At 50.3% G+C, this 27,207-nt stretch overlaps 2 protein-coding genes across 7 annotated transcripts; one reads left to right on the top strand and one right to left on the bottom strand.

The window, feature by feature from the left end:
- The first annotated feature begins 8,481 nt into the window (after positions 1-8,481).
- Positions 8,482-13,756, top strand: Elof1 (elongation factor 1). Of its 6 annotated transcripts, none has more exons than XM_039082187.2 (4): positions 8,482-8,731; positions 12,522-12,657; positions 12,810-12,880; positions 13,152-13,756. In XM_039082187.2, the coding sequence occupies exons 1-4, from the start codon at positions 8,587-8,589 to the stop codon at positions 13,214-13,216; spliced, it is 417 nt and encodes a 138-aa protein (XP_038938115.2). In that variant the 5' UTR covers positions 8,482-8,586; the 3' UTR covers positions 13,217-13,756. The 6 variants fall into 6 exon arrangements, with proteins under 6 accessions (XP_038938115.2, XP_063122250.1, XP_008764209.1 ...); XM_008765987.4 differs by lacking the exon at positions 8,482-8,731 and adding an exon at positions 8,810-8,866; NM_001126098.1 differs by lacking the exon at positions 8,482-8,731 and adding an exon at positions 8,866-9,166 and having other exon boundaries at positions 13,152-13,755.
- Positions 13,757-17,994: 4,238 nt separating this feature from the next.
- Positions 17,995-26,657, bottom strand: Cnn1 (calponin 1). The gene is made up of 7 exons (NM_031747.2): positions 26,535-26,657; positions 24,630-24,751; positions 22,852-22,918; positions 21,547-21,684; positions 21,136-21,246; positions 18,825-18,971; positions 17,995-18,738 (listed from the first exon to the last, which is right to left on the bottom strand). Exons 1-7 carry the CDS (start codon positions 26,595-26,597, stop codon positions 18,493-18,495), a joined length of 894 nt encoding a protein of 297 aa, NP_113935.2. The 5' UTR covers positions 26,598-26,657; the 3' UTR covers positions 17,995-18,492.
- Positions 26,658-27,207: the final 550 nt, after the last annotated feature.

Below are 27,207 nucleotides of genomic sequence, written 5' to 3'. Positions count from 1 at the left end.
TCTCTCAGACTCTGTAAAATGTTCCTTGAGCTGAGCTGGATGGATGGATGGATGGATGGATATACAGCCTGGCTGTCCTGGGACTAGCTCTGTAGACCAGCCTGGCCTCAAGCTCAGATTCTGCCTCCTGTGTGTTGGGATTAAAGGTGTGCACCTCACTGCCCGAGACGGCAGGTTTCTAAAGGTGGTAGCTCATGCCTGTAATTCGAACACCTGGGAGGCTACTGTGGGAAGACCACTGTGAGTCTGAGGATGGCATGGGGTACAAAAGGAATTCCAGGTTAGCCTGGGCTAGAGTGCAACCCTTGCTTCAGTGTCACATTAAGGAATATGTAGAAGGAAAGGAATCTTGGTTACTCTGACCAAGAATAAGGCCAACTTTGAATTCTCTGTTTTTCCCTGTGTCTTCCCTGTGTCTGTACTGTGTATTCTGGCCTATCGGTAGGCTGTCTGCTGTGTGTTTCTGATCTGTCCCTGTTGTCTGTGCCTGTGTGTCTGTTGTGTCTGTCCCAAAACAAGGACCTTTGTTCTCCATTTATTGAGCAGCACAGAAGACACACATGGTAGGAAAAAGGATTCTTTACAGAGATGGCTTGCAGACTTTGCAAGGGAAGTTGTTTTACCAACTTCAAATAACCTAGACTAGCACTAAAACCACCCTGATATTAGCAGCCTATGTCCCAAGTTGCTTCCAACATTTATGGGATATTTGTTTTAAGATTGCTTTCAACCCACTGGCTACTTTCAGTAAATGACTACCACACAACACGCACTCATATCATACATACATACACACATACTACACTCCACATACAAATACCACACACACACCACATACACTTACACCACAAACATACCCACACACATACTACACATACACACACGCCATACACACACACACATACTACACATATACTACATATACACTTAAGCCAAACACATACCACATACACAGTTAGTTATACCACACACATCACACACATACCACACACACATGCCACAAATACATCACACACATCACATACACACCACATACCACATACACCATACATACATATACATCACACATAAATATACATAACACACACAATACACATACATATACCACACATGCATATATACCACACATCACACATACTACACCACACTCACAGTATACATACACCATGTACACACATACATATCACATACACACACATACCACAATATACCACACACACAACATACACACATACCACACTCCACACACAAATACCACACACACACTACACATACACTTATACCACATACATACACACACACATGCCACAAACATATCACACCACATACACATACACACATACATATACACACCACATATACCACACTCCACATACAAACACCGTACACAGCACATACACCATACATACACATACATCACACACAAATACACATACCATACATGCAACACACATACAGACACCATACACAGACACCATACACACACACATCACATACATATCACACATACTACACCACACTCCCAGTATACATACACCACGTACACACATACATACCACACACACACATATCACATACACACACACATACACACATACCACCCAACACATGAATACATATATCACCCACACACAACACACACACACCATACACGCACAGGCACTACACTATTCTCATCTGAGAAATGAAAAAAGGCATGGTTTAAGATTAAAAGCTATGCGTTTGGTTTGTAAAACTCCCTATATGGGAAATGCAAAGGCCAGTAAAATGTTTGCATTTTCTTAAAACAGTTTAACTGGAAACAGGCTGAGTGTACAGTAGGGTCACATTTTGACACGTCTTGAATGATCTCAAGCATAGCTAGCTCAGCTGCAAGGTCTGCAAACATTTCCTTCCCTCTGAAGGGAAGAGGTATTTTCAGAAAACTATCACCATAGATCCTGTCTCACAGAGTCTGTCTCAAAACAAAACAAGGAAGAGATTAGGCCATGTGCCAACACACACACACGCACACGCACACACATGCAGAGAGAGAGAGAGAGAGAGAGAGAGAGAGAGAGAGAGAGAGAGAGGCACAAAGTTAATGTAAAAGAAAAAAAGTCAAATGGTAGAGTGGCGTGTAGGTAACCAGCCTAGAATTCATGACATCATCCTAAAAAAAAATCACTTCTGACCCTGACCCATGAGGCAATTGCTAGACTATCCTTGTTTTTCATAGGTAGGACAGACAGGTCTCAGCATCGTGTCTGTCCTGGTTTGTGCCCTACTGTGTTGATAAACCATTCTGACCAAGAACAACATGAGGAAGAAAGGGTTTACTAGGCTTGTACTTCCAGACCTCAGTCCATCACTGAAGGAAGTCAGGACAGGAACTCAAGGCAGGAACTGAAGCAGGAGCTTGTAAGCAGTGCTGCACACTGGCTTGCTCTCCATGGGTCTGTCAACACCTAGGACCATCCGCCCAGGGGTGGGACCACTCACAGTAGGCAGGGTTCTCCCACATCAATCACTAAGAAAGTGTCCCACAAGCCTGTCTGCAGGCTAGTCTGATGGAGGCATTTTCTCAATCAAGATCCCTGTCCCCTGACCCTAGCTGTGTGTCAAGTTAAAAAAAAAAAAAAAAACCTACCCGGGGTTGGGGATTTAGCTCAGTGGTAGTGCGCTTGCCTAGCAAGCTCAAGGCCCTGGGTTCGGTCCCCAGCTCTAGAAAAGAAAAAAAAAAAAAACTACCCAACACAGGATGACAACTAGCTGTGACTACAGCTCAGGCTTCCTTGTTAACCTCAGCCATCTTGGAAATTCACAGCCACCAAGCCTCTTCCCACTGACTCAGAGGCTCCTGGCAGTCAGAGCACTGAATCAGCTTCACCCAGTGTCCCTGTTCCCAGGGTCTAGAAAGGAGAAGAGACATAGTAAATGTCACATGGAGACTCCAAACCAAGTTCCCTATCTCACTAAGCACCAAATGCTACAAAGATTTCTCAGAGACATGGAGAGGGACCCTGGAAGCTGTGTGGTGCCCCTGCAGATGGACTTTTCTGTCCAGCTGAGGTGAGGGCAGCTACCACTTGCTGGTTATGAGATCAATGCTGTTCAGCCCCGGCAGTTGCAATGAAACCCAGGGCTCTGTGCATGCTAAGTAAGCATTCAACCATGCAATCTGCAGTCCCTGGGTGTTTTTAATTAGATACAGTCACCCTGTGTAGACTAGCCTGGCCTCAAACTCACAGAGCTCTGCCTGCCTCTACTTCTTTGGTGCTGTGTGCTACCATACCCAGTTTATTATTACTGGTGTATGTGTGTGTGTGTGTGTGTGTGTGTGTGTGTGTGTGTGTGTGTGACGTATGTGCACATACACCATGGCACACACATGGAAGTCAGAGAACTACTTGGAGGAGGTACTGGTTATCTTCTTCCATGATGGACTCGGGACTGAACTCAAGTCTTCCGGCTTGCAGGACAATCATGTGAGCTGCCTCTCCACCCCATGGTTGGCTTTTTGAGACAAGAACTGACTGTATATAACTACTGTTTTTCTGGAGCCCACTGTTTATGCAACTCTGTTTATAAAACTCTGGTTTATGCACATTCTCTTCCTTCCACAGCCTGAGTGTGGAGATTAAAGCAGTTAGTCATCGTGCCTATCTTTGTTTTTTTATTTGGGGACAGGATCGAAGTTGCCGGGTGTCTTAGTTAGGGTCTTATTGCTGTAAACGGACACCATGACCAATGCAAGTTTTATAAAGGACAACATTTGATTGGGGCTGGCGTACAGGTTCAGAGGTTCAGTCCATTATCATCTTGGTGGGAGCATGGCAGCATCGCAACATCCAGGCAGGGATGGTGCAGGAGGAGCTGAGTTCTACACCTTCACCCCAAGGAAGCCAGGAACAGACTGAGCGTCCTCAGGCAGCTAGGAGGAGGGCCTCCAAGCCTACCCCACAGTGACACACTTGCTCCAACAAGGCCACACCTTCTAATAGTGCCACTCTCTGGGCCAAGCATATGCAAACCATCATATCGAGGTTGACCTTGAACTTTTGAGCCTCCTGTTTCAGCCTCCACAGCGGCTGGGATGACAGCCTACAAGCCAGGCTAAGACATTGTCCTGTTTTATTGTAATTCGGTGATTTTATTTATTTATTTATTTATTTATTTATTTATTTATTTATTCATTCACAGGGTCTCTCTATGTAGCCCACTCTGATCTCTGACTCAAGGTGATCCACCTGTCTCAGCCTCCTGAGCTGGGATTACAGATGTGTTCAACTGTGCCGGGCTTCTGACACCTTCTGAACATGAGGACCATGATGCTGGTGTCTGTGGCCAGTTGTCATGCGTCATGGTACATCCATTTCTTTCCTTTTTTTTTTTTTTCCGATGTGATGAAATATCTTGCTTAAAGCCGCATGAGAGAGGACGAGTTTCTTTGCGCTCACAATTCAAGGGCACAATCTGTGGTGCGGGCAAGGCTGGCGGCAGGGGCTCAGGGCAGCCAATCACATCGCGACTGCAATCCGGAAGCAGAGGGAGATGGATGCTGGTGCTTCGCTGGCTTTTCCTTTTATTCTGTGAGGAACGCCAGCCCGGAAAAGGTGCTGCCCACATTCATGGTCAGTCTTCCCACATTCATTAACCTAATCCAGACACTCCTGTACAGAGGCACCCAGGGGCTTGTCTCCCATACAGATCCCGACTCTAGTTTGAATCAAGCTGACAAAAACTAACCAGAACAATTACTGAACAACGATAAGAGTCCTGCATCTGTGTCTTGACCATGAGTGCAAATAAAACAGCAAGCCACAGGGTAACATGCATTGACTGAGCTTATCCTTCGTGCGTGCGTGCATAGGTGCGTGCGTGCGTGCGTACGTGCGTGCATGTATGCGTGTGTGTGTTTTGTGAGCCAGGGTCTCACACTGTTGCCACGGTTAGCTTTGAATTATTCATGTAGCCCCGGCTGGCATAGAACTAGCAAAGACCTTGTCTCTGCCTTTTGAATGCTGGGATTTTTAAGCCGGAACCACTACACTCAGTTTCCTGTGTGAACTGAAGTTACCAAAACAGAGAAATGGTCTTCAGAAAAGGCAGTTCCAAGGATGTCACTGCCCCCTATAGGGCATCTTGGAGATCCATCCACTCTAAATACCTCAAGTTGCCAGAAACATACTAAGGAAATAAACCTCAGTAAAGTCCTCAGGGCAAAGCAAATATTTACCAACTCAACAGTTAGCACACTTCCTTCATTTTCTTTAAAGCATTAACAACGTGTGACACAGCTAAGCTCTCTCTCTCTCTCTCTCTCTCTCTCTCTCTCTGTGTGTGTGTGTGTGTGTGTGTGTGTGTGTGTGTGTGTGTGTGTGTGTGAACAACATGCAGGAATCAGTTCTCTCTTTCCACCATGTAACTTCCAGGGATTGAACTCAAGTTTCCAGGTTTAGAAGGAAGTGCTTTTACCTGCCGAGCCATCTTGCTGGCCAGAAGACTTTAATTAAGAACAGAAATATGGGGGTTGGGGATTTGGCTCAGTGGTAAAGTGCTTGCCTAGGAAGCGCAAGGTCCTGGGTTCGGTCCCCAGCCCCGAAAAAAAAACAAAAAACAAAAGAACAGAAATATGTGCTCGACAGGTATATTTGTGAGGCTCTGCACGTAAAAGCCACACCCTCACTCTCTTCACCTTATTGAGGCAGAGTCTCTCTTGACCCCAGAACTCACCTCATCTGGCTAGCCACCTTGTTCTGGGGGATCCTCTGTCTCCTTCAGGCTTGGATTACAGGCGGGTAACCACGCAGACCTGACTTTTCTGTAGGTGCTGAGGATTGGAGCTCCAGTCTTCAAGCTGAGCCATCTCCTCAGCCTCTATCCCATGCTTATTATAACCCAGACTCGATCCTTGATTTCTTTCCCATGGGATGCCTCTGCCGTCCTCCTTGCAGCAGCAGCACTCAGGAGCTCTGCCGAAAATAGCCCCCCTCTCCTCCACTCTGTCGCCTCTGCCCATTCAATTCTTCCTGGGGCTTCTACTTCAACTTGAGTGTCAGCCTGTGTGCCACAATCCTCCTACTCTCAGATCGCCTGGCTACTCTATCAGCATCGAATGTCCGGAGCCCCAATGCCTCCCTCCCTGCTGCACAGATGTCCTGTAATACACCCTTTCCGTGCCCTTCCGTCCACTGAGGGAATGGGGATTTGTGTCTCCCTTCTCCATCCCAGTTCCAGAAACCAAGTTTGGCTTCTGTCTTAGGGTTTTACTGCTGTGAGCAGACACCATAATGAAGGCAACTATTATAAGGAGAACATTTAATTGGGGCTGGCTTACAGGTACAGAGGTTCAGTCCAATATCATCAAGGTGGGAACATGGCAGCATCTAGGCAGGCATGGTGCAGGCAGAGCTGAGAGTTCTACATCTTCATCTGAAGGCAGCTAGAAGTTTGACTCTCAGGCAGCTAGGAGGAGGGTCTCAAAGCCCACCCCTACAATGCCACACCTACTCCAACAAGGCCACACTTAATAGTTCCACTGTAGAACTAGAGTTTTAAAAAGGTTACTCATTGTCAGAGTCCGGATGTGCCTGAGGGAGAGCCAGAGATAGGACTTGCCAAACCCGCTATCAGCCCCAAGGACATTGACCATCTGTAGCCACCCCTCCCCTTCCTTCACCCCCCTTAGTGAGATGAGCCACCCTACCTGCCTGCCGAGCTGCTAGAGAGCACGTACACCTTGCTGATGTAATTTCGCGCCGAAAGTAACTGTGCACCATTTGAATTGACCAATCATGTGTAACCGCTCGAATGCCCCTATATAAACCCCCGAGTTTGGAAGCTCGGGGTCGATTCCTCTGTCTCCTGTGTGAGATACGTGTCGACCCGGGATCCCGCTAAGACCCGGGATCTCGTTAATAAAGCTACCTCGTGCTTTTACATCAAGAATGGCTACTCGTGGGCTGGAGAGATGGCTCAGCGGTTAAGAGCACTGACTGCGGGGCTGGGGATTTAGCTCAGTGGTAGAGCGCTTACCTAGGAAGCGCAACGCCCTGGGTTCGGTCCCCAGCTCCGAAAAAAAAAAAAAAAAAAAAGAACCAAAAAAAAAGAGCACTGACTGCCCTTCCAGAGGTCCTGAGTTCAAATCCCAGCAACCATATGGTGGCTCACAACCATCTATAATGAGATCTGATGCCCTCTTCTGGTGTGTCTGAAGATAGCTACAGTGTACTTATAAATAAATAAATTAAAAAAAAAAGAATGGCTACTCGTGGTTCCTGGGGGCACCCCATCCCACAATTGGAGCGAGAGACGCGGCTCCCCGTTTTGGGGTACGCTCTTTCACCACTCCCTGGGCCAAGCATAAATACCATCATAGCTTCACACCTCAGTTTCTAGATATATAAAGTTCTTTCTGCTCCCATTAATACAGTTCTCCACAACAGGCTACGATCCACTCAGCTACTGCCACGGCTTTCAAACTGTTCTTCCAGCTCTCCTACCCCGTCCACACTCCCTCCTACTTTTCATCCACCAACTAAGGTGGCTTTAAAAGGGGGGGGGGGCGTCTTTGTAACCCAAGCTAGCCTTAAACTCAAGTTGTAGCTGCATTAGTTGGGGTTCTCTAGAGTTACAGAACTTATTGAATATCTATCTCTCTCTCTCTCTCTCTCTCTCTCTCTCTCTCTCTCTCTCCCTCTCATAGAGTACATCTAACTAATCCAACAATGGCTAGCTGTGAACAAAATGTCTAAGAATCTAATCCAATCCACTAGATGTCTCAGCTAGTCTTCTGTATATGCCGGTTGTACACGCCTTTAATCTGATCACATCTTCTCCACTAGATGTCTCAGCTAGTCTCCTGTATATGCCGGTTGTACACGCCTTTAATCTGACCACACCTTCTCCACTAGATGTCTCAGCTAGTCTTCTGTATATGCCGGTTGTACACGCCTTTAATCTGATCACATCTTCTCCACTAGATGTCTCAGCTAGTCTCCTGTATATGCCGGTGGTACACACCTTTAATCTGACCACACCTTCTACTGGAGACCTATATAATGACATTGGAAGAAGGAAGATTCACTCCGCCTGCTTGAGTTTCCTCGCCAGCACATCTGTTGGGACCTACTTCTACCGAAGACCAGCTGAAACACCTAGCCTCGTGGGACGACTGTGCAACTACTAAATTCTTGGACTTCCCACTCACAGCCGACCATTGTTGGGGTAGTTGGACCACAGACGGTAAGTCATCACAATAAATTCCCTCAATATAAAGGCACATTCCATAAGTTCTGTGACTAGAGAAACTAATACAGTGTGCTTTGACCATATTAACCCCCTTACCAGTTCTCTTGTCTCACTCACGGTGATCCCCTTCCTCTTCCTAACTAGTCTCTTCTAGGGTTAGGGTATTAGAGTAAGCATGGAGGGGTTGGGGATTTAGCTCAGTGGTAGAGCACTTGCCTAGCAAGAGCAAGGCCCTGGGTTCGGTCCCCAGCTCCGAAAAAAAAAAAAAAAAAGAATGTACATCTAGAGTGAGCATGGAGGTTCGGAAAATCTAGGTTTTCAAGGGGGTAAGACAAGTGAGACGAATCCAGGGCGATGATCACAGGCAAGGACCTTAACCAGACTACAGATGGAGCCACCGCTCCTGCTGATTCAATCACAGACATCCCTAGAAATTTGCTAGCGAATGAGCGGGACGGCGCATGCGCTGTAACAATTGCGCGGAGACAGGCGGTTGGAGGTAGGGTCTACACGCCCATTTACTTGGTTAAGGAGTGGGCGGGAAACACAAAGCGATATTTCCGCTTCCTTTAAGGGCCGGAAGTTAGCGTCTCCTGGGTGAAGCAGCCTTGGCTGAGAGGCAGGGCTGGTACAAGTAAGTGTAGGGTCTCGCGGGCGGGCGTTGGGCTGGGCGGACCGGCGCTCTTCTCTTTATCGCCCGCAGGGCATAGAGCCAAGGCCCGGGCATGGCTCTGAGGACGACCGCATGGGGAGCCTGATCCCTGGACCCCTGTAGGTGGGCGAGCGGGCGGCGCCCCTTCCCGCCGTCCCGGTCGCCTCAGGACACCATGGCTTGTTCGCAGGCTGCGGTTTGCCCGTGGATGCTGGGGCCACACAGAAACAGATTCAGGGAAACTCACTGATTCGTTCAACAAGTAGTTATTAAGTGCATAAGGTATACCAGGCACTGTAGGTGCCGGGGATTGAGCAGTGACCAAAGTGAAATCCTTCCTCAGAGATTGATGGGTAGGGTTGTAGACGCCGGAGGACCTGTGAGGAGTTTATGGTGATCGTGAGTTAGTTTTGGATGGGGTGTGTGTGTGTGTGTGTGTGTGTGTGTGTGTGTGTGTGTGTGTGTGTGTGTACGGAGGACAGCTTAGAGGAGTCGGCTCTCTATTCACCGTGAGAGCCCAGGCAGTTGAACTCAGGCTATCAAGCTTGGCAACCGGCATCTTCACCTGCCGAGCCATCTTCCTTGCCCTTTCGTCCTGCATTTTTTCTATATGTGTATAATGTATACAGAAATTAATTAACAACTTGCGGGATACATCCTCTCTTAACACCTTTACGTGGATTCGGGGACCAAACTCAGCTTTTCGGGCTTGGCAGCAATGTCTGTAATCAGCTGGGCCAGGCTGGGCCATGATGTCCTGTCGGTGATTCTATTGTAGCTGGTTGCCAGGGTCAGATGGGAAGGGAAGTAAACATATCTGCAGTTGACAGCTGGGCTCTGGACCTGGCTACACTTCACCTTCAGGATCTGGCCTTTCGTGAATCTCACATTTTGTCCCTGTTGCCCTCAGAGCTTCAGCCATTGTTTCTGAAGTAAAACGATGAAAAGAGCCTTCATCTGGCTCAGACTCTTTTCAGGTACCCCCCTCTTCCTGGCTGGCTTGGCACCAAAGCTCATTATCCAGGCTTCATCTGAAATGACTCTAGAAGAAAAGATCCTTCCTGATCCCCCTTCACCCAGAATAGCCCCATCTTAGAAACCCACATTAATCTCTAATAACCTCATAGCAATAGCATTCGTCCAGTTACAAGTTTTCTTCAGAACCTGTCATCAGTAACTTAATACAGAAATTTTGAAGATTTATTTTTATCTTATGTGTCTGGGATTCAGGGTATCTGATATGGGACCCCAAAACCCACAGGTTCAGAACCTCTGCCCTTGAGCCTTATACGTGCTATGATGGTGGGTGGCACGTGCCTTTAATCTCAGCCTCAAGAGACAGAGGCAGGCGGATGAGGAACTCAGAACTCTGAGCCTGGTCTACAGAGTGAGTTCCAGGACAGAGAGGACTACACAGAGATGTTAAGAGTTAAATATTTATTAACACAGGTTTTTATTTTCATCAAATAGATGGATGGGTGGATGGATGGATAGATAGATAGATAGATAGATAGATAGATAGATAGATAGATAGATAGATAGATGCTTTGCCTGCATGTATGTCTGTGTGCTTCCTTTGGTTTATTTTAGACAGTAGATTTGGATTTGTTTAGTTGCCCAAGCTGGCCTCCAGCTTTCAGTGATCCGAAGGGCTGGGGTTACAGTGTGGGGAGGACTAGCTCAGACTAGACTCCAACTTGAGATGGATTTTCCACCCTCCTGCTTGAACCTCCTGGGTTCTGAACTTCTGGCATACACTAACATGCTGACATTTTCCAATTCCTTCCTTCCTTTCTTTTCTTCCTTCCTTTAATACAAAAGCCAACTGTGATGGCACATGTACACCTTTAATCCCAGGCAGGGGCTGGCAGATCTCTGTGAGATTGAGGCTAGCCTGTTCTACATAGATAATTCTAGATCAGAGTTATACAGTGAGACCCTGTTTCAATACATAAATGGCCGAATGGCCTGGTGCATCCCTTTAATCTCCACACATGGAAGGCAGAGGCAGGTCTTCATAGTGAGTTCCAGACCAGCCCTGGAGAACAGTGAGAGTGTCTCAAAAGGGGGGAGGGCACTAACCAGTGGTAGATAACTGAATGTAACCGTATTCTCCATTCTCGAGGAGTGACTCCTGTCCTAGGGGGTCTGGCCTAGAAATGGTGGGTGGCTGTGGTCTGGTGGATCTGGAGGTGCCATGGAGATCAATGACTGCAAAGGCAGGCTGAGTGTAGTGCCTCGCAGGAGCTTAGTGATAGCTGCCGCCCCCTCTGTGCCCACTGCCACCGAGTCTGCCCTCTTGGCGCCCCTCACACTGAGATGGTCATCTCTCCACACCCACCTCTTCCTATGTCTTAGATTTCTGTACGGGACACTTGACAGCTGTCATGTCCAGGCTGTCCTGAGTTGGTATGGATTCTGACAGGTTGATAATCAGTATTATCTATGACTGTGTCATGTGGAGACCAGGAATGCTATAGCCCAACACTTGTCAGGTAGAAGTGGGAGGATCAGGAGCTCAAAGTCATCCTCTGCTATTTGGGAAAGAGGCCAGGCCTGGGCTATGTGAGACCTTTGTCTTGACTATGTAGCACTGGCTGCCCTAGAACTCAGTATGTAGACCAGGCTGGCTTCGAACTCATAAAGATCTTCTTACCTTTGCCTCCAGAGTGCTGGGAGCAAAAAGCCCATGAACATACCGGCTATCTGGGTCTCTCCTCCCAACCTTATATGTCCCCATCACAGCCCCACCCCAAACTGGCACCAATTCAGTTGACATGTCCCCGTCTCGATCACTGCCATCCACTCCTGTCCCCTAGATCCCCATTCCTGATGGAGACTCTGTATTTGGTCAGAGGAGGCACACATCGTGCATGTGGAAGTCAGAGAACAATTCTGGGGAGTCTGTCCTCACCTTCCAACCTGTTTCTGCCCCATCCCTATGTAGTCCAGGCTAACCAGCCAGTGAGTTCCCATACAATCCTGTCTCTGCCTCCCACCTCCATGTCAGAATGCTAGGGTTTCAGATTTGAGCCACTGTGCCTGTCTTTTTTTTTTTTTTTTTTTTTTTGGTTCTTTTTTTCGGAGCTGGGGATCGAACCCAGGGCCTTGCGCTTCCTAGGTAAGCGCTCTACCACTGAGCTAAATCCCCAGCCCCCTGTCTTTTTATATATAGGTTTCTGGAATTGAACTAGGGTTGCCATATTGTCGTGGTTGGTACTTTTGTCCACTAAGCCATCTTCCTGCCCTTAACTTCGCCTTTAGTCACTCTTTAGACTTAACTCCCTCATCCCATAAGAGCACGGCATCATGTCAGAACCCCTCTCTGTCCTGTTTTCTCTCCAGCTAGCTGTCCACCCCATCTTCCCTTGAGACCCTGAGCACAGAGATCCTAAGTGACCTACCTAAAGACAAACAGGAAGTTGGGAAACCAAGGCTAAAGGCTGTTCTTGACCCTGCTGCCCAGGGTGTACACAGGGACTGTTGTGCCCAGGCCCAGGAGCCTGGGTGACGACAGGGTGTACATCTTCCCTTCTCCACAGAGCACTGCTGGTTGCCTGTGGCCTGTTTCTAGGGGATGCAGAGGAAGAGAGTAGTTAGCTGCTACCAGCTTCTGACCCCGTTCCCTGTACCACAGGTTTCATCCCCTCTGCAGTTATGGGACGAAGGAAGTCTAAACGGAAGCCGCCCCCCAAGAAGAAGATGACAGGCACCTTGGAGACTCAGTTTACCTGCCCTTTCTGCAACCACGAGAAGTCTTGTGATGTGAAAATGTGAGTGGGTGTTCAGGGTGGGCCAGCCTACTTGTGTGGGCACCCAGGCCTCTGTCTCTCACCTTGCTCACTCTGGGCCTTCCTGCTGGCAAGGTCACCTCCACGGGCTCAGGGTTCGTTCTCATGCATACCTCCACCTTGTCTCACTGCAGGGACCGTGCTCGAAACACTGGAGTCATCTCCTGTACCGTGTGCCTAGAGGAATTCCAGACACCCATCACATGTATCCTTGGGAAATTGGCTCATTCTTGGGGAATGAGAGAAATGGGTGGGAGTCGGGCTGTCCTGACCTGCCTGGGGGCTGGTGACCGGAAACAGTGAACATGGTCACTCCTGCAGCCCTGGCCTTGTGGCCATCTAGGGAAATTGATATCGGCTACTGGTTTAACACTGAGCGACAAGGCATAGGGCAGGGGTCCAATGGACCCCATCATAGCAGAGATGTGCCTGACAAGGGGCTTCATTGCCACAAATTATCCTTGACCCTGCTCCAGACCTGTCAGAACCCGTGGATGTGTACAGCGACTGGATAGACGCCTGCGAGGCAGCCAATCAGTAGCGATGTCACGGACCTGCTCCCCCGAAGCCCCCACTCTGGCTACTGATCCAGAGACATTCCTGGGCTCCAGGGTGTAGGTCCAGCGCCGGGCCAGCCCTCCCTCTGTGTGTGTGGAGTGGTGTGAATGAGTATCTGCACACGTGGCTGCAGATGTGACTGCAGGGGTGGAGAAGAGTGATTGCTGTGTCTCACCATGCAGTCCAGGATTCCTCACAGAACCCTATGCCTCAAGTGACTGAAAGCCTTCGAGTGCTCCCTTCTCCAGCCCACTGTCTTCTCCGGTGACGGTCCCTGACATCCCAAGCCGGGAATAGCTGTAGGACCTCCAATCACCTCAGCCACCTCACCAGCACCTTGCCCTTGAGGAACTGGACTTTCTCTCCTTCCCAGCCTCCTAGTGCTTGTGGTCTACTCAGGTCCCTTGACTGGGATTTGCTGGGGCACACCATTTTTCTTGTTTGCCTTTGTAGAAAAGGTGTAGGGGCTTATTTGGAATACAGCTGTCCCTCATGAGCCTGTCAATAAAGCAGCCAGTGTGTATCCCTTGCCTATCTGTACTTTCTTGGGTATGAGGCAGCCCCAGGGTCAGAAGGGGAGGGGGGATTCAGGACTGAGGCATTCAAGAGAGATTGTTTTGGCTCTATGACATATGGTTTGGTCAGTTTTTTGAACTTTTGTTTTCTTTGTAAGGACAGGCTTAGTGATTAGAAGGTAGGATATCATATACCAGGCTGGCCTTGAACTTGCAATAATCCTGAGAGTGGCCTTGAATTCCTGATCCCCTGTCTGTCGCCAAGTGCTGCGATTATAGGTGTGCACTAACACATTAGTTCATGTGTGCTGTGGACCGGACTGAACCCAGGTCTTTGTGCGTGTTAGACACTCTACCAGTTGAGCTGCAGTCTAAATTCTTGGTGGAAGATGCTTGGTTTGGCTTGGTTTGGGGGAGGGGAGTGAGGTGACATAGGATCTTACTGTGGACCGGGTTGGCCTTGTGCTCAGAGGTCAGCTTGCCTATGTCCGAGTGTTGAGATGAAAAGTGTGTGCCACCACATCCAACTAGTGGTAGTGTTTGAGACAAGATCTCACTGTGCAGTCGAGAATAGTCTCAAACTCATCCTTCTGCCCCAGCCCTTTAAATGGAGGAATTACAGAGATATGACACCACTTCAAACACTGCCCAGTTGGATGATTGTGGGTGTGCAGGACACCAGTGAACCAGACACACATCTAGATGGCTTTGTGTTTACAGCAGCAGTAAAAGCCATAGAGATGGTAGGGAAATAGTTCATCCAGTAAAGCCTTTGCTCCACAAACATGAGAACTGTAGCTGATCCCCAGGAACCACATGAAAACACCGGGTATGGCTGAATGCCCTGGGCCCGGTAAGTCCAGTGCTGAGGGGGCTGACAAACAGACAGCCTTGTCTAGTTGGCTAGTACCGGGCCAGTGAGAGACGTGTCTCAAAACATGATTGTGCTGGGCTTGGTAGCACACACTTTGAAAGATTTGGTTTTTATTCTAATTACATGTATGTGTATGAGCTTGTGCATGTGAGCAGAGGTGCCTGAGGGTAAAGGCATGGGATCTCCCTGAGCTGAGGATCACAGAGCATTCTGGGTGACCTGACGTGGGTGCTAAGGACTGAACTCAGGTCCTCTGGAGGAACGGCAAGTGCTCTCAACTACCAAGCCAGTTTTCAGCACTCAGGAGGAGGCAGGGATAGGAAGATCTGAGTCTGAGGCAAGTGGTCTGCACCAGCCAAAGCTGCACAGTGAGACCTGGTCTCCTAACAAAAGTCAGGTGTGTCAGCTTGATGCCCTGAATTCAGTCCCTCTGGACTAGGAAGAAAGCTGACTCTTGAAAGTTGTTCTGGGACCTCCACATATGCCCTGTAGCACACAAAACCCTGGCACCACGCGCATCACACACAAAATAGTAAATTCTTTTCTAAGTCACAAACCCAGGCCAACAAAATGTCTCAACTGGCAGGTGTTTGCTGTGTCAGCGTGACAATCTAAGCTCTGTCCTCAAGCCCCACGTGGTGGGAGGAGAGAACCAACCTCCGAGGGTCCTTTGAGCACACATGCTCTGTGGCATCCGCACACTAAAGATTTAAATTGTGCACACATTTTAGAAAGGGTTTTATGTGTAATGACGTTTTGCCTGAGTATCTGCGCCACCTGCATGCAGGGTTGAGTCCAGAAGTGAGTATTGGATCTCAAACTGGAGTTGCAAGTGGTAGTGACACATGAATGTGTCCCTGAGGATCAGGAAAAGGGTGTCGGGTCCCGTGGAGTTGTAGTTTCAGACAATCATGCTGACATGGGTGATGAGAACTGAACTCTGGTCCTCTATAGGAGCAGGTAGTGCTGATAACCACTGAGCCATCTTTCCAGCCCAAATAGAACATTTTAATAGAAAACATGGATAGCAAGTGGGGACCACCAGCTGAGGCTGACCCTCCGACACACTTGTACATCCACATAAACACAAGACTTCTAGACAGGTGACCCAAAGGAGGTGACACTCAAAAGTTGACACCCACACTGGATATCCGGCTGCGTGCTGGCAGCCACCCTGTGAAGGGAAAGCAGGTGCCCAGATAAGGGGAGGCTGATGCCCAAGTTCCTGCAGCCTTAGATGCGCAGAAGGACCTTGGATTCAGGAACCTTGGCTTCACAACCCACCATTTTAACTCCAGGTCCTGGGCTGAGGTCTCAAGTTCAGGGTGCTTTGGGCCACTGGGAAAGTAATGGTCACAGGAGGGACATTTTTAAGGGTGGTGAGGGCTCTTAGAAGGCTGGAGGCTGTGACTGGGTGGACACTACTAATGGCATGGGAGAGTGCTCTGTGCCCTCACAGGGTCTCAGGGTGACAGGAGACTTGAACCAAGTGGTTCAGCCCCTCCTCTGTGGTTTAGAGCTCCTCAGGGTATGTCTCTTGTAAAGAGCTCAGGAGGTGACTGCCAGGGAAGAACTTGACCTGAGATCAAGTCCCTAGCGCCCATGTAAAAGCCCTGTGTACCTCAGCACAGGGGAAGGAGAGATGGACAGATGACATCATTGGGGCTTGATGGCTGCCAACCTCACCACATCAGTGAGCTCTGGGATCAGGGAGGACCCTGTCTCCAAAAGTAAAATGCAGGCTAACCAAGGACCAGGTGAGTCAGCCTCTGACCTCATGCTCACGCATGCGCATGCCCGCACACAGAGTTGTGTATACAACACAGGAGAAACTGCCAGAGTTGTGCTGAGTGAACCAGTGGCAGAACCTGGCATTAAGCTGACCCAGGAATGATGGCCGCTAGGCTGGGCTGTCAGATCTTATCTCCTGATTCACCCTTCGGTGATATGTCCCTTGGTGCACTGAGGTCCTTTAGGCTTGGCTGGAGCCAGGATGCCCAGGCAACAATGGTAGGTAGGTTCCTAGATTAGCATCCTCATTAGACGGGGCACCCAGAGCTGACATCAGTGCCACCCTATCTGACTGACAGGCCAAGCCTGGACTAGCTAGATTCCTGCACTCAGCATAGCCCTCCAGATCAAAGGGGCCAAGATGCCTGGAGTCCAGCTTATGAGGCCAGGGTCTATGTGTCTGTGTGCAAAGTTTCAGATATCGCCCAGGGTTACAGCCTCGACCTCTGCCCTGGGACTGGTGGAGTGGGGAAGAGACTGGGTTCCCTCCCAATCTTTCTGTATTCCCTGGAGTGCTGGCCAGTGCACAGGTAGTCTTCAGACAGAATATCTAGAGCCTTCTTCAAGAGAATAGGGTCCTTGCTGAAGTAAGGTGATGTTAAAATCCTGTCTAGACTTTCAGGATCCTAGGCCAGCCCTGGGACTCAGTTTGTGGGTTTGTTTTGTTTTTTTTCCCCAAAGACATTTATTGCTGAATGATGGTGGACCCAGCACTCAGGAGACAGAGGTAGGCAGATCTCCGTGAGTACAATGCTAGCGTGGTCAAAAGAGCAAGTTTTAGGACAACCAGAACTACACCACACACACACACACACACACACACACACACACACACACACACACACACTCCTGTCTCAAAAAGTCAAAAAAAAATTGTGGGGGGAGGGAGGGGAAAAATTGTGAGTGGGTGCATGCATTCGGTAGCAAGAGGTAGAGGACAGTTTAATGGAGTTGGTCCTTCAGAGCATAGGACCTGGGGTTCAAACTGAAAGTCGTCAGACTTGGCAGCAAACACCTTTGTTTCACACAACACACCTTTACAGTTGTGACATCTCACCAGCTCATGGGATCCAGTTTTAAGAAGAAAAAAGATATCTCTGGGCACAGGGCAGGCTTGTAGAGAAAGCCACGCCCCGAGGTTAACTACTCAACTGCCCTGCCGACATTGGGTACATTACTCGGCCCAATAGCACCAGTGTACACACTTGCACACCGTCTGGGACCCCTCCCAGGACACTCCTGATCATTCTGTTTAAATGTATGTGATATTTGCAACGTGCCTACCTAGTGGTGTAAGGTCTGTAGGTGTGTATGTAATTTTTAAATACATATTTAAGGAAGGATATCTATCACATGGCCTGTGTGTGGAGGTCAGAGAACATGGCAGAAACTGATATTTTTCGACCATGTGGGTCTCAAGGATTAAATTCAGGCCGTAAGCTTGCTGTCAAGTGCCTGTACCAGCTCTGAGCCATCTCACTGGCCCTAGTGTACGTAGGAGGGTATGCCTACCTCCTAAATATGTGGGAGGATGCAGGCTAACCAAGCCATGCTCCTAAACAACTGGCCCAAGACTCCGATGATGTCACAGCCATTTATTGTGCTCCAGTGAAATAGAAAAAGAAAGTGTTCAAGTTACAAACGCTGCTGTCACATCCACAAACGCCAGTCACTGCAAAACCAAACTGCGTGTGTGTCCACTGCATTTCCAGGCATGCATTCCGCTCCCATTGCAGGAAGGGGGCAGGGGGCAGGCCAAGCCTGGGTTCTGGGGGCTTCGCTTGAAGGGTTTCTGGTTCTGGGAGGTACTTACTTGTGAGGGAATAAAGGGGGAAGCTGAAATGGCTTTACTCAGTGCTTCCTTTGGGTGTTGTTGGGGACACCCAATTCTATGTTGGGCCCTGGGAAAGCTCCAGGGATGAGGGGGCCCCCTTCTTCCCACTGCCCCCCTCGGCCTGATCTCCCCAAACTGTAACCCTATAGGCAGGTGCCAGGGGGCTGGAGGACGCCATGCAGGAGATGGGGTTGGCTGGGCCAGCTGGGTCCAGCCAAGAGCAGCAGCCAGCCCCTTGGGGGCCCCTAGGCAGAGTTATAGTAGTTGTGTGGGTGGTGATTGTGGGTGGGCTCGTCCAGCTCTGGATATTCCGGGGTCAGGCAGTACTTGGGATCATACACCTGGCGGGGCAGCCCATACACCGTCATGCCCCTCTGTGAGGCCCCCTTGTTGCTGCCCATCTGCAAGCTGACGTTGAGCGTGTCACAGTGTTCCATGCCCAGACCTGGCTCAAAGATCTGCCGCTTGGTGCCCGGTGCAGTCATGCCAGCCTAAAGGAGGGAACAGCGGTCAGGCCACGGTAGCAGCCCTATTCCCCCACCACAGCTCACCAGGGTGTCCCACTGACTACACAAACCTGGCTGGCGCCCTTGTTGGTACCCATCTGTAGACTGATAGTTGCCTGATCCAGGGGTTGATCTGTACCCAGTTTGGGATCATAGAGGTGACGCCGGGTACCATAGGCTGTCATGCCCTGCTGACTGGCAAACTTATTGGTGCCCATCTAGGAAAGAGATTAATTAATCAATGAGGATTACAGGGTATCCCTGTGAGATACAAGAGCAGGAGGTCAGACAGAGTAGGGATATTAGATGACCAAGCTTTCAGATTCAACGTGTAGCCCACATCCTGTCGCTGTGTGGCGGCCCACAGCTGTAATCCCAAGAGGATGAGAAGTTGAAGGTCAGCCCTGAGAGACGGATGGCTCAGTGGGTAGAGGGTCTTGCCTCCAAGCCTGATGACCTGAGTTTGACCCACATGACCCACATAGTAAAGGGAGAGAACCTGAGAAGGCAGAGGCAGGCGGATCTCGGTGAGTTTGAAGAAAGCCCGGTCCACGTGGTGAGTTCCAGGCCAGCCTGAGCCACACAGCGAGAACTTGTCTCAAACAGTAAAATAGATGAAAGAGAAGGGCGGTAGGTCAAGCTGGGGCTGCCAGCACAGGTCCGTAGTCCTAGCTACTTGATGGGGAGCCCGAGGAAGGAGGATGGCAAGGTAAAAAGGCCACCAGCCTGAGCATCTTAGCAAGACCTCGTGTCAGGATAAAAGTTGTACTCAGGAGGTAGAGGAAGAAGGATCAGAAGAGTAGCCCAAGGCTAGCTTTGAATAGTGAATTCAGGGCTAACCTGGGCTATAGGAGAGCCTACCTCAAGTGCTTACATAGGAAACCAACTCACAGGGCAGTGCTATCCCTAGACAGGTGGTCCTGAGTTATATAAGAAAATTGAGCAAGCCATAAGCCATGGAAAGCAAGCTAGCAAGTAATGTTTCTCCATGGCCTCTGCTTCAGTTCCTGCCTCTGGGTTCCTGCTGGAGCTCCTTCCCTGACTTCTCTCCAGTACGCACTATGAGGTGGAAGTGCAAGCCAAATGAACCCTTCCTCCTAATTGATTTGGTTAGTGTTTTATTACATCAGAATGCAAACTAGAAAACCCAGTGAGAGACTCTTTCTCAAAAAGCAAGATGGCCAGTTATGGAGGTGCACACCTTTGATGCCAGCACTTGGGAGGCAGAGGCAGGTGGACCTTTGTGAGTTTAAGGCCAGCCTGGTCTGCATAGCAAGTTCCAGGACAGCCAGGGCTACAAAGAGAAACCCTATCTCAAAACAAAAACAAGGTAAAGTGGATGGCTCCTGAGGAGGGACAGTGGCTGAGACCTCTGACCTTGATGGGCCCACATCCACACAAAGGAAAAGTGACGGGGACTGGAGATGTAACTAAGGCAGTGTGCTTGCCCAGACTGAATCACCAAGGCTGAGGAGGAGAGGGAGGAGAGGGAGGAGGGGGAGGAGGACGAGGAGGAGGAGGGGGAGAAGGAAGAAGAAGAAGAAGAAGAAGAAGAAGAAGAAGAAGAAGAAGAAGAAGAAGAAGAAGAAGAAGAAGAAGAAGAAGAGTGTGCTTAGCAAACCTAGTTTCCCTATTAAAAGGATGGAGAGATACTCCGTAGTTAAGAACACTGGCTGCTCTTCCAAAGGATCCAGATTCCACTCCTAGCACGCACAGCAATCCTTAACTCCATCCCCAGGGGACACCCTCTTGTCTCTGTGGGTACGACACACACCATGGTGCACATACATACATGCATGCATGCAGGCAAATGTAAACATAATTTTTAAAATATTTTTTAAAAGAATCCAGAGGCTGGGGGTTGGGGATTTAGCTCAGTGGTAGAGCGCTTGCCTAGGAAGCGCAAGGCCCTGGGTTCGGTCCCCAGCTCCGAAAAAAAGAACCAAAAAAAAAAAAAAAAAAAAAAAAAAAAAAAAAAAGAATCCAGAGGCTGGAGAGACGGTTCAGTGGTTAAGAGCACAGGCTGCTCTTACAGAGGTTCTGGGTTTGTTTTCCAGCACCCACATGACTGATAACGATTGTTTATAACTCCAGGTCCAGGGGATCTGATGCCCTCTTCTGACCTCTGTGTGTACTAGACTTCATAGGTATACATGCGGGCAGAACACTCATACACAAAGATAAATAAAAATATCCTAAGGACCTGTAAAGCCAGGAACTGCTTCAGGTATGGGCAGGGGAGCAAATTAGAGAATAGGAATCAGGAACGCTGTCCAGTGTCCCACCCAGTCCGAAAGTTCGTACTAATATCCTGACCCCCAAAGCCTCTAGGATCTGGGCTACCCGAAGCCCAGAGCAGCCCATGTGAAGAAGGGGTCATACCTGTAGGCCAATGATGTTCCTGCCTTCTCTCAGCTTCTCAGGCTCAAATCTCCGCTCTTGTTTCTCTGCATATTTGACCCCCACATTGACTTTGTTTCCTTTTGTCTTGGCCTGCATGGAGGAAAGGAAGGCATGAACCACAGATGAGCCTCCAGTAGGCTTCACTTCCCCCCAGTGACTCACCCTTTGTGAAGCTCAAGGGCCTGAGTGCCCCTATAGATATCAGACCTCAGCCCAGCCCCAGTCCCAGCCCCTACCCCTTCCCTAGTCCCAGCCCCTACCCCTTCCCCAGTCCCAGCCCCTGCCCCAGTCCTTGCCTCAGCCCCTGCCCCTGTCCCTGCCCCTGCCCCTGCCCCTGCCCCTGCCCCTGCCCCAGCCCCTGTCTTAGTCCCACTCTGTCCCCACACTCACCATGCTGGCCAGAGCCAAGAGAGTAGACTGAACTTGTGTATGATTGGTGTTTTCAAACAGGTCATTGGCCTCAAAAATGTCGTGGGGTTTCACCCCATACTTGGTAATGGCTTTGATGAAATTTCCTATGTTCTCCAGCTGTAGGGGAACAGACCGTGTCAGAGATGGGAGGGTGGAGGACTGAGGAGCTAGGGGTCAAGGATTGAGTGGAACTCCTGTAACTCCAGCACCAAGGGGTTCAATGCCTCTTCCAGGCCTCTGTGGGCACTGGTCCACACAAACACACACACACACACACACACACACACACATACACACACACACATACACACACACACACACACACACAAATACACAAAAAGGGTTCTTTTAAAAAATCAAGTTAATAAGTAGGCTTAGTGTCATCCCATCCCCTCAGCAGGCTGAGGCAGGATTGCAAATGCAAGGGCTGGCTGAGCAACTTAATGAAACATTGTCTCAGAATAAAAATTCGGGGCCAGGAAGGTGATTCTGGTAAGAAATACAAACAAAACAAACAAACACTTTCTGTACAAGTGTTGGGATCCGAGTTCAAATCTTCAGAAAACCAAGTAGAAGCCAGATACGGAGCATGAACTTCTGAAATCCTAGGACTCCTATAGAAGAGACCAGAAGCGGGGACAGAATCCTCAGTTTGGGAGACTGCCAGCCTGGTGTCAGGGGAAACCAATGGAGAGTTGGAGACCTTGTCTCAAACAAGTAGGAGAGGACTAAGACCACAGTAGTCCTCTGACTGTGAGGGGAGGCTTCGACAAAACCAACAGTGGAAATCAGTGGTTGAGTGTGGGTCTAAGGTAGAGCCCCAGCCTAGTATCCCCCAGTGGGGGGTTTGGGTGTGGCTCAGTGGTAGAGCCCCTGCCTAGAATCCCCCAGTGAGGAGGGGCTGGGGTGTGGCTCAGTGGTAGAGCCCCTGCCTAGAATCCCCCAGTGAGGAGGGGCTGGGGTGTGGCTCAGTGGTAGAGCCCCTGCCTAGAATCCCCCAGTGAGGAGGGGCTGGGGTGTGGCTCAGTGGTAGAGCCCCTGCCTAGAATCCCCCAGTGAGGAGGGGCTGGGGTGTGGCTCAGTGGTAGAGCCCCTGCCTAGAATCCCCCAGTGAGGAGGGGCTGGGGTGTGGCTCAGTGGTAGAGCCCCTGCCTAGAATCCCCCAGTGAGGAGGGGCTGGGGTGTGGCTAGGCAATGGAGCTCCAGCCTAACACACTCACGGCTCTGGGTTCAATCCTCATTCCTGAAATAGAAAACAAACTAGTATGTTGTGTCTGAACTTACCTGGTGCCAGTTCTGGGTTGACTCATTGACCTTCTTCACAGATCCCGGCTGGAGCTTGTTGATAAATCTAACAAAGAGAGGTAGGGAGTGGGGCAGGTAAATCCCAGTTGCCTCAGGATCCAGGCTGGGTGGAAGAGTTGACAGCCAGAAGAGGATACCTTTGTACCTAGCACATGCTTATGCTGGACAAAACCATGGGCAGCTAGACCCAGTTGCCAGGCAGGAAATCTGTGTGTCAGCAACACATGTGTGAAAGTTGGTGGACAACTTTTAGGAGTCTGCTCTTTCCTTCCAGCATGGGGTCCTGGGAATTGAACTCAGGTCAGCAGTGTTGGTGGCAAGTGCCTGTACCCACTGAGCCAATCGTCAGCCCGTTGGGTGTTCTTCATTGTACTCTCTTGCTACTGGCATGAGTGTGGTTATCTGGTTGCCTGGTTGATAACCTTCTCTTATTGTGGTGATAGTAGTGCTGGGTATGGAACCAGACAAAACCTAGGGCTTACCAAATAGGCTCGACTGGACGGCCAATGAACATCTGGGCTCTGCTTGCTTGCGGCCAAGCCTGACCACCTGTGTCTCATCCCCGGGACCCCATGGTACAAGGGGAGGCCTGATTCTGGGAGTTGTCCTCCAGCCTCCACACTCATGCTGTGGCACACATACATGTGAGCGCTGAGCACACAAGTAAACAAATATAATAAAAATGTGTATGTGTGTATGCATGTGTGTGCACTCTGTTCACGTGTGTAGAGGCCACAAAATGACACTGGCTACCTCCTCTATTGCTCTCTGCCCATTCTTTTGAGGCAGGGTCTCTCCCTGAACCTGGGGCTCACGCTCTCTCAGCTGGGCTGGGAGCCATCAATCCTAGTGTTCTTCCTGTCTTCCCAACCCTCTGAGCCAAGCATTTGCAGGGATGTTTGACTTGCTTCATGGATGTCGGGACCCCACCTCTGTTCTTCTGATCATAGAACAGGTGCATCAATCACTAAGCCACCCCTCCGGCCTGCCTTCTGTTTCAGCGTTCATGTCCCTAGACCTACACAGCAAGCCCCTTCCTGACTGAGCGATCCCCCAGGCCTAGTGTCCAAACCCAATGTGGAGCCAAGGGTGACATTAAATTTCTGATTCTCCTACCTCCACCTCTAATGTGCCCGGGGTTATAGGCCTGCACCACCATACCTGGCTTTATACTGTGCAAGAGATGAACCCAGTGCCTCCTGCATGCTAGGAGAGCACTCCACCTTCCTCCCCAACCGTCCCCACGTTAGAAGACAGAGTCTGGTTATGCAGCCTAGACTAACCTAGAATTCTGAACCCTACCTCAGCTTTGCCAGTTCTAAGGTCACAGGTGTATGCCAAGCCACGGTGAGGATTTTCATCTTCCCCAGTGATGAGGCCAGTGGGAAACCACGGTCTACATAAATTCTGTGACACTTTCCCAATGCCATTAAAACTGGTGATAAGCAGTCACTGTTGCCCACTGACATTTACCTATGATCCTGGAATTCACAGACAGGCCTGGTAGCTGAATAATGCTCTCCTAACAAACACCTCAGGGTGCTGGGGTTACCTGACTGTGTTTTTAACCTGACTGACTTGTCATCTCAGCCTGTGAAACTGGCACAGGTTGAGTCTTCTTGGCCTTTCAAGGAATGGGGCGGCATCAAATATGAGTGTCTGACTCCAGCTCAGGATCATCAGGGGGTGTTGAGGGGCTATTTGGAGAGAGGCTGCTGGGCTGGGGGCAGGGCCTGCACACTAAGAACCTCACTCACTCGCAAAGAATGATCCCGTCCTTGAGGCCATCCATGAAGTTGCTCCCGATGCGGCGGCCTGTCACCCCTTCGATCCACTCTCTCAGCTCCTGCTCACGCTGGTGGTCGTATTTCTGGGCCAGCTGAGGAGGAGACAGGAATGCAGGCAGGTGATTAGGTCACAGGCAACAGAGAGTGGCTTCGGCTTTTCGGGGGACCGGCCCAGCCCGGATCGTCCGGATCTCCTACCCCATCCCAACTAAGGCAATCCTGTCTCAGTGTCCACAGTAGGGGAGGGGTGCTGGGGGAGGCTGAGGGCCAGGGTTGAAGTGGCACCTGCCCAGGGGGCCATTCCGGGCATTCTGAGGTTTGGCACCAATGAATAGACAAGAGGGGGCTGGAAAGATCCTTGAAGCTGGGGGTGGGGGTAGGGGTGGGGGCGGCGCTTGGCTCCTTGGTTTCCCCTCCAAGCCAAACTTGGGGCTTAGCTTCCTCTGACCCAGCCCTCCCCACTCTCCTGTTGGAAGGGGAAATGCCTTCAACTGGGGGTGGGGAGGAACCCTAAGAAGAAGCCCCTGGGTGCTGGTTTCCTGGGAACCTGGAACTCCACGCCATTCACTTGCTCACACGGCTGTCTCAGGGTCGTCCCAGGTCATCATGCATACAATCTCTAGTTAGAAATGAGAGCATCTTGTCCCCCTCCTAACCCTTGCCTGTCTGTTTCTTTAGGTCTGTCCTCTGCCTTACTTGGTCTCTCTTGCTGTTCTCCAACTCTTTACACTGTCTTACTCAGTCTCGGGGTCCCATCTCTGAAGAGCTGTCCAGACAGCTGTGAGGCTCATGGCTTTTTTGTTTTTGTTTTTTGTTTTGGTTTGTTTTGTTTTTGAAAGCTTCCGCCCTGATCTCATCTTCCCGAGTAGGGGCGGGATTCGGCAGACTCCCTTCTCAACCTCTTAGCTCTTATCTCCCTCCTGGCTTGCTCTCCAGCCTCCTGTCTCCAGTCTCCAAGGCTGCTTTGCGTTCTTTCTGCAGTCCTCCAGCGTGCTAGCCTCCCAGCCCCTGGTGGTGGTGAGATGGAGGGATGCTTCACTTCTTCTGCATGGGGAGAGGAGGGATGCAGCCCCTTACCTGGCCCCAGCCCCGTCGCCCCCCTCCTCACCAGCCCGGCTTTATAAAGCAAACCGGCCCTTATATAGCGCGGGCCCGGGCTGCCCAAGGCCGCCTTATAAGGCGCGGCGGCTCCTCTGCGACTCTGGGCCGGCGCTGGGGGGAGGGGGCGGCGCTGCCATCAGTCTCCGGCAGAGCACCCGCCCCCCACATTCCCTGAACTCCAGCCCGTAGGATACCCCAACCGGATCCAGGTCTCAATCCCTGCTTCTCTCTCCCCACAGCTCCTGTGTGGTACCCTGGAAAGAAAGTGCCTCAGTGTTCCCTTCTGTCAAATGGGGCTGCCTCTCCCCCTCCGCGCAGTCCCCTGTCCCGAGAAGCTTGCCCATCCCGTCATGGAGACGGTTTGGCTTTGCACTTGCCTTACCTGGCGCCCTAGCTCCTTGTTTCTCCTTTCTAAGCCTCAGTTTACCTATCCATGACAGGAAGATGCAATTGCAGACCGGCAGAGTTGATTTTTTTTTTATAGTAGGGACTCTGTCCCCCTACATCCCTCCCAAGAACGAGAAGATTGACCAAGGACTCTGAGCAGGTGGGGAATCTTTGCAGCACTCTGATTACTTCTTTTTAAGGATCCCTTCACTTCACTCCTCAAGTAACTGAGGACTCTGGGATGTTGCAAGAACAGAAAAACAGCCCCTACCCGTTATCTTCCTTCTCTTCTCAGGTCTTAGGACGCGTGACACAGGTAGGAGGGAGGGGTGTTCAGGGAACAGGGCTCTGTCCCCGCAGGGTGTTTGTCAGTCCTTCCAGCCTTACCTTGTTCTTTACCTCAGCAGACAGGCCGTAGGCAGGACCTCGGTTAAAGTGTGCGGAAGACATGCTGGCCAGGGGGCTCTGGCAAAGCGGGGGTGCCGAGATGACCCAGACAAGTTCAACAGGCAGCTGAGCTGAGGTCTGCACCCTCTTCCCTCCTCACACGTTTTTGAAGCTCCAGAAGCCAGCCCCGGGCTCTTCCAAGCCTGTCCCATTGGCCACGGGGGCTTGCCAAGGGGCGTGGCACCTCACACATACTCTGGCCACCCCCACCTCCTGATGTCAGAGCCTTGGTATTGGGAGCTGACTGTGTCATTGTTTCCACCTAGGGGGCAGGATGCCTTATTCTGGGAAGGGGGTGTTCATACAGCCCACCTCTCTTCCACCCTTCTTCCCAGGCCAAGTGTCTGCCTCCCATCTCTGAGTCTCCTTGTCTCAGAGGTCATTGATCTCCTCTTCAGTCCCAAGGCAGGACTGCTGCACCCCCACCCCAAACCCTAGAGTAGCAGGATGATCTGACTGACCTCCACACACCAACTGTCTACACATAACCTCTGCCTCCATGGGTCTCTATTGCCATATCTTAGAAGGTCGAATGACAGTGCTTGCCTCACGAGGGTGTAGTAAAGTTGGGGGGGGGGGGAATGTCACCTCCAGAGTGCCTAGTTCAGAGAAT

The sequence above is a fragment of the Rattus norvegicus genome, chromosome 8 (assembly GCF_036323735.1).
Source record: "Rattus norvegicus strain BN/NHsdMcwi chromosome 8, GRCr8, whole genome shotgun sequence".
In the NCBI taxonomy this organism is placed as follows: Eukaryota; Metazoa; Chordata; class Mammalia; order Rodentia; family Muridae; genus Rattus; species Rattus norvegicus.
Note: the sequence above shows the minus strand (reverse complement) of the source record. Positions and strands in the feature narration are given on the sequence as shown.

What these genes read in the sequence shown, in the direction of transcription:
- Elof1 (XM_063266180.1), top strand. Translation starts at nt 8,587, where the DNA reads ATGATCACAGGCAAGGACCTTAACCAGACTACAGATGGAGCCACCGCT. An exon ending in GCGGAGACAGGCGGTTGGAG is followed by an intron (nt 8,732 to 12,521) that starts GTAGGGTCTACA and finishes CCTGTACCACAG; the next exon opens with GTTTCATCCCCTCTGCAGTT. An exon ending in AAGTCTTGTGATGTGAAAAT is followed by an intron (nt 12,658 to 12,809) that starts GTGAGTGGGTGT and finishes GTCTCACTGCAG; the next exon opens with GGACCGTGCTCGAAACACTG.
- Cnn1 (NM_031747.2), bottom strand. Translation starts at nt 26,597, where the DNA reads ATGTCTTCCGCACACTTTAACCGAGGTCCTGCCTACGGCCTGTCTGCT. An exon ending in CTGCTGAGGTAAAGAACAAG is followed by an intron (nt 24,752 to 26,534) that starts GTAAGGCTGGAA and finishes TCTCCTCCTCAG; the next exon opens with CTGGCCCAGAAATACGACCA. An exon ending in CCAACAAGGGCGCCAGCCAG is followed by an intron (nt 18,739 to 18,824) that starts GTTTGTGTAGTC and finishes TCCCTCCTTTAG; the next exon opens with GCTGGCATGACTGCACCGGG.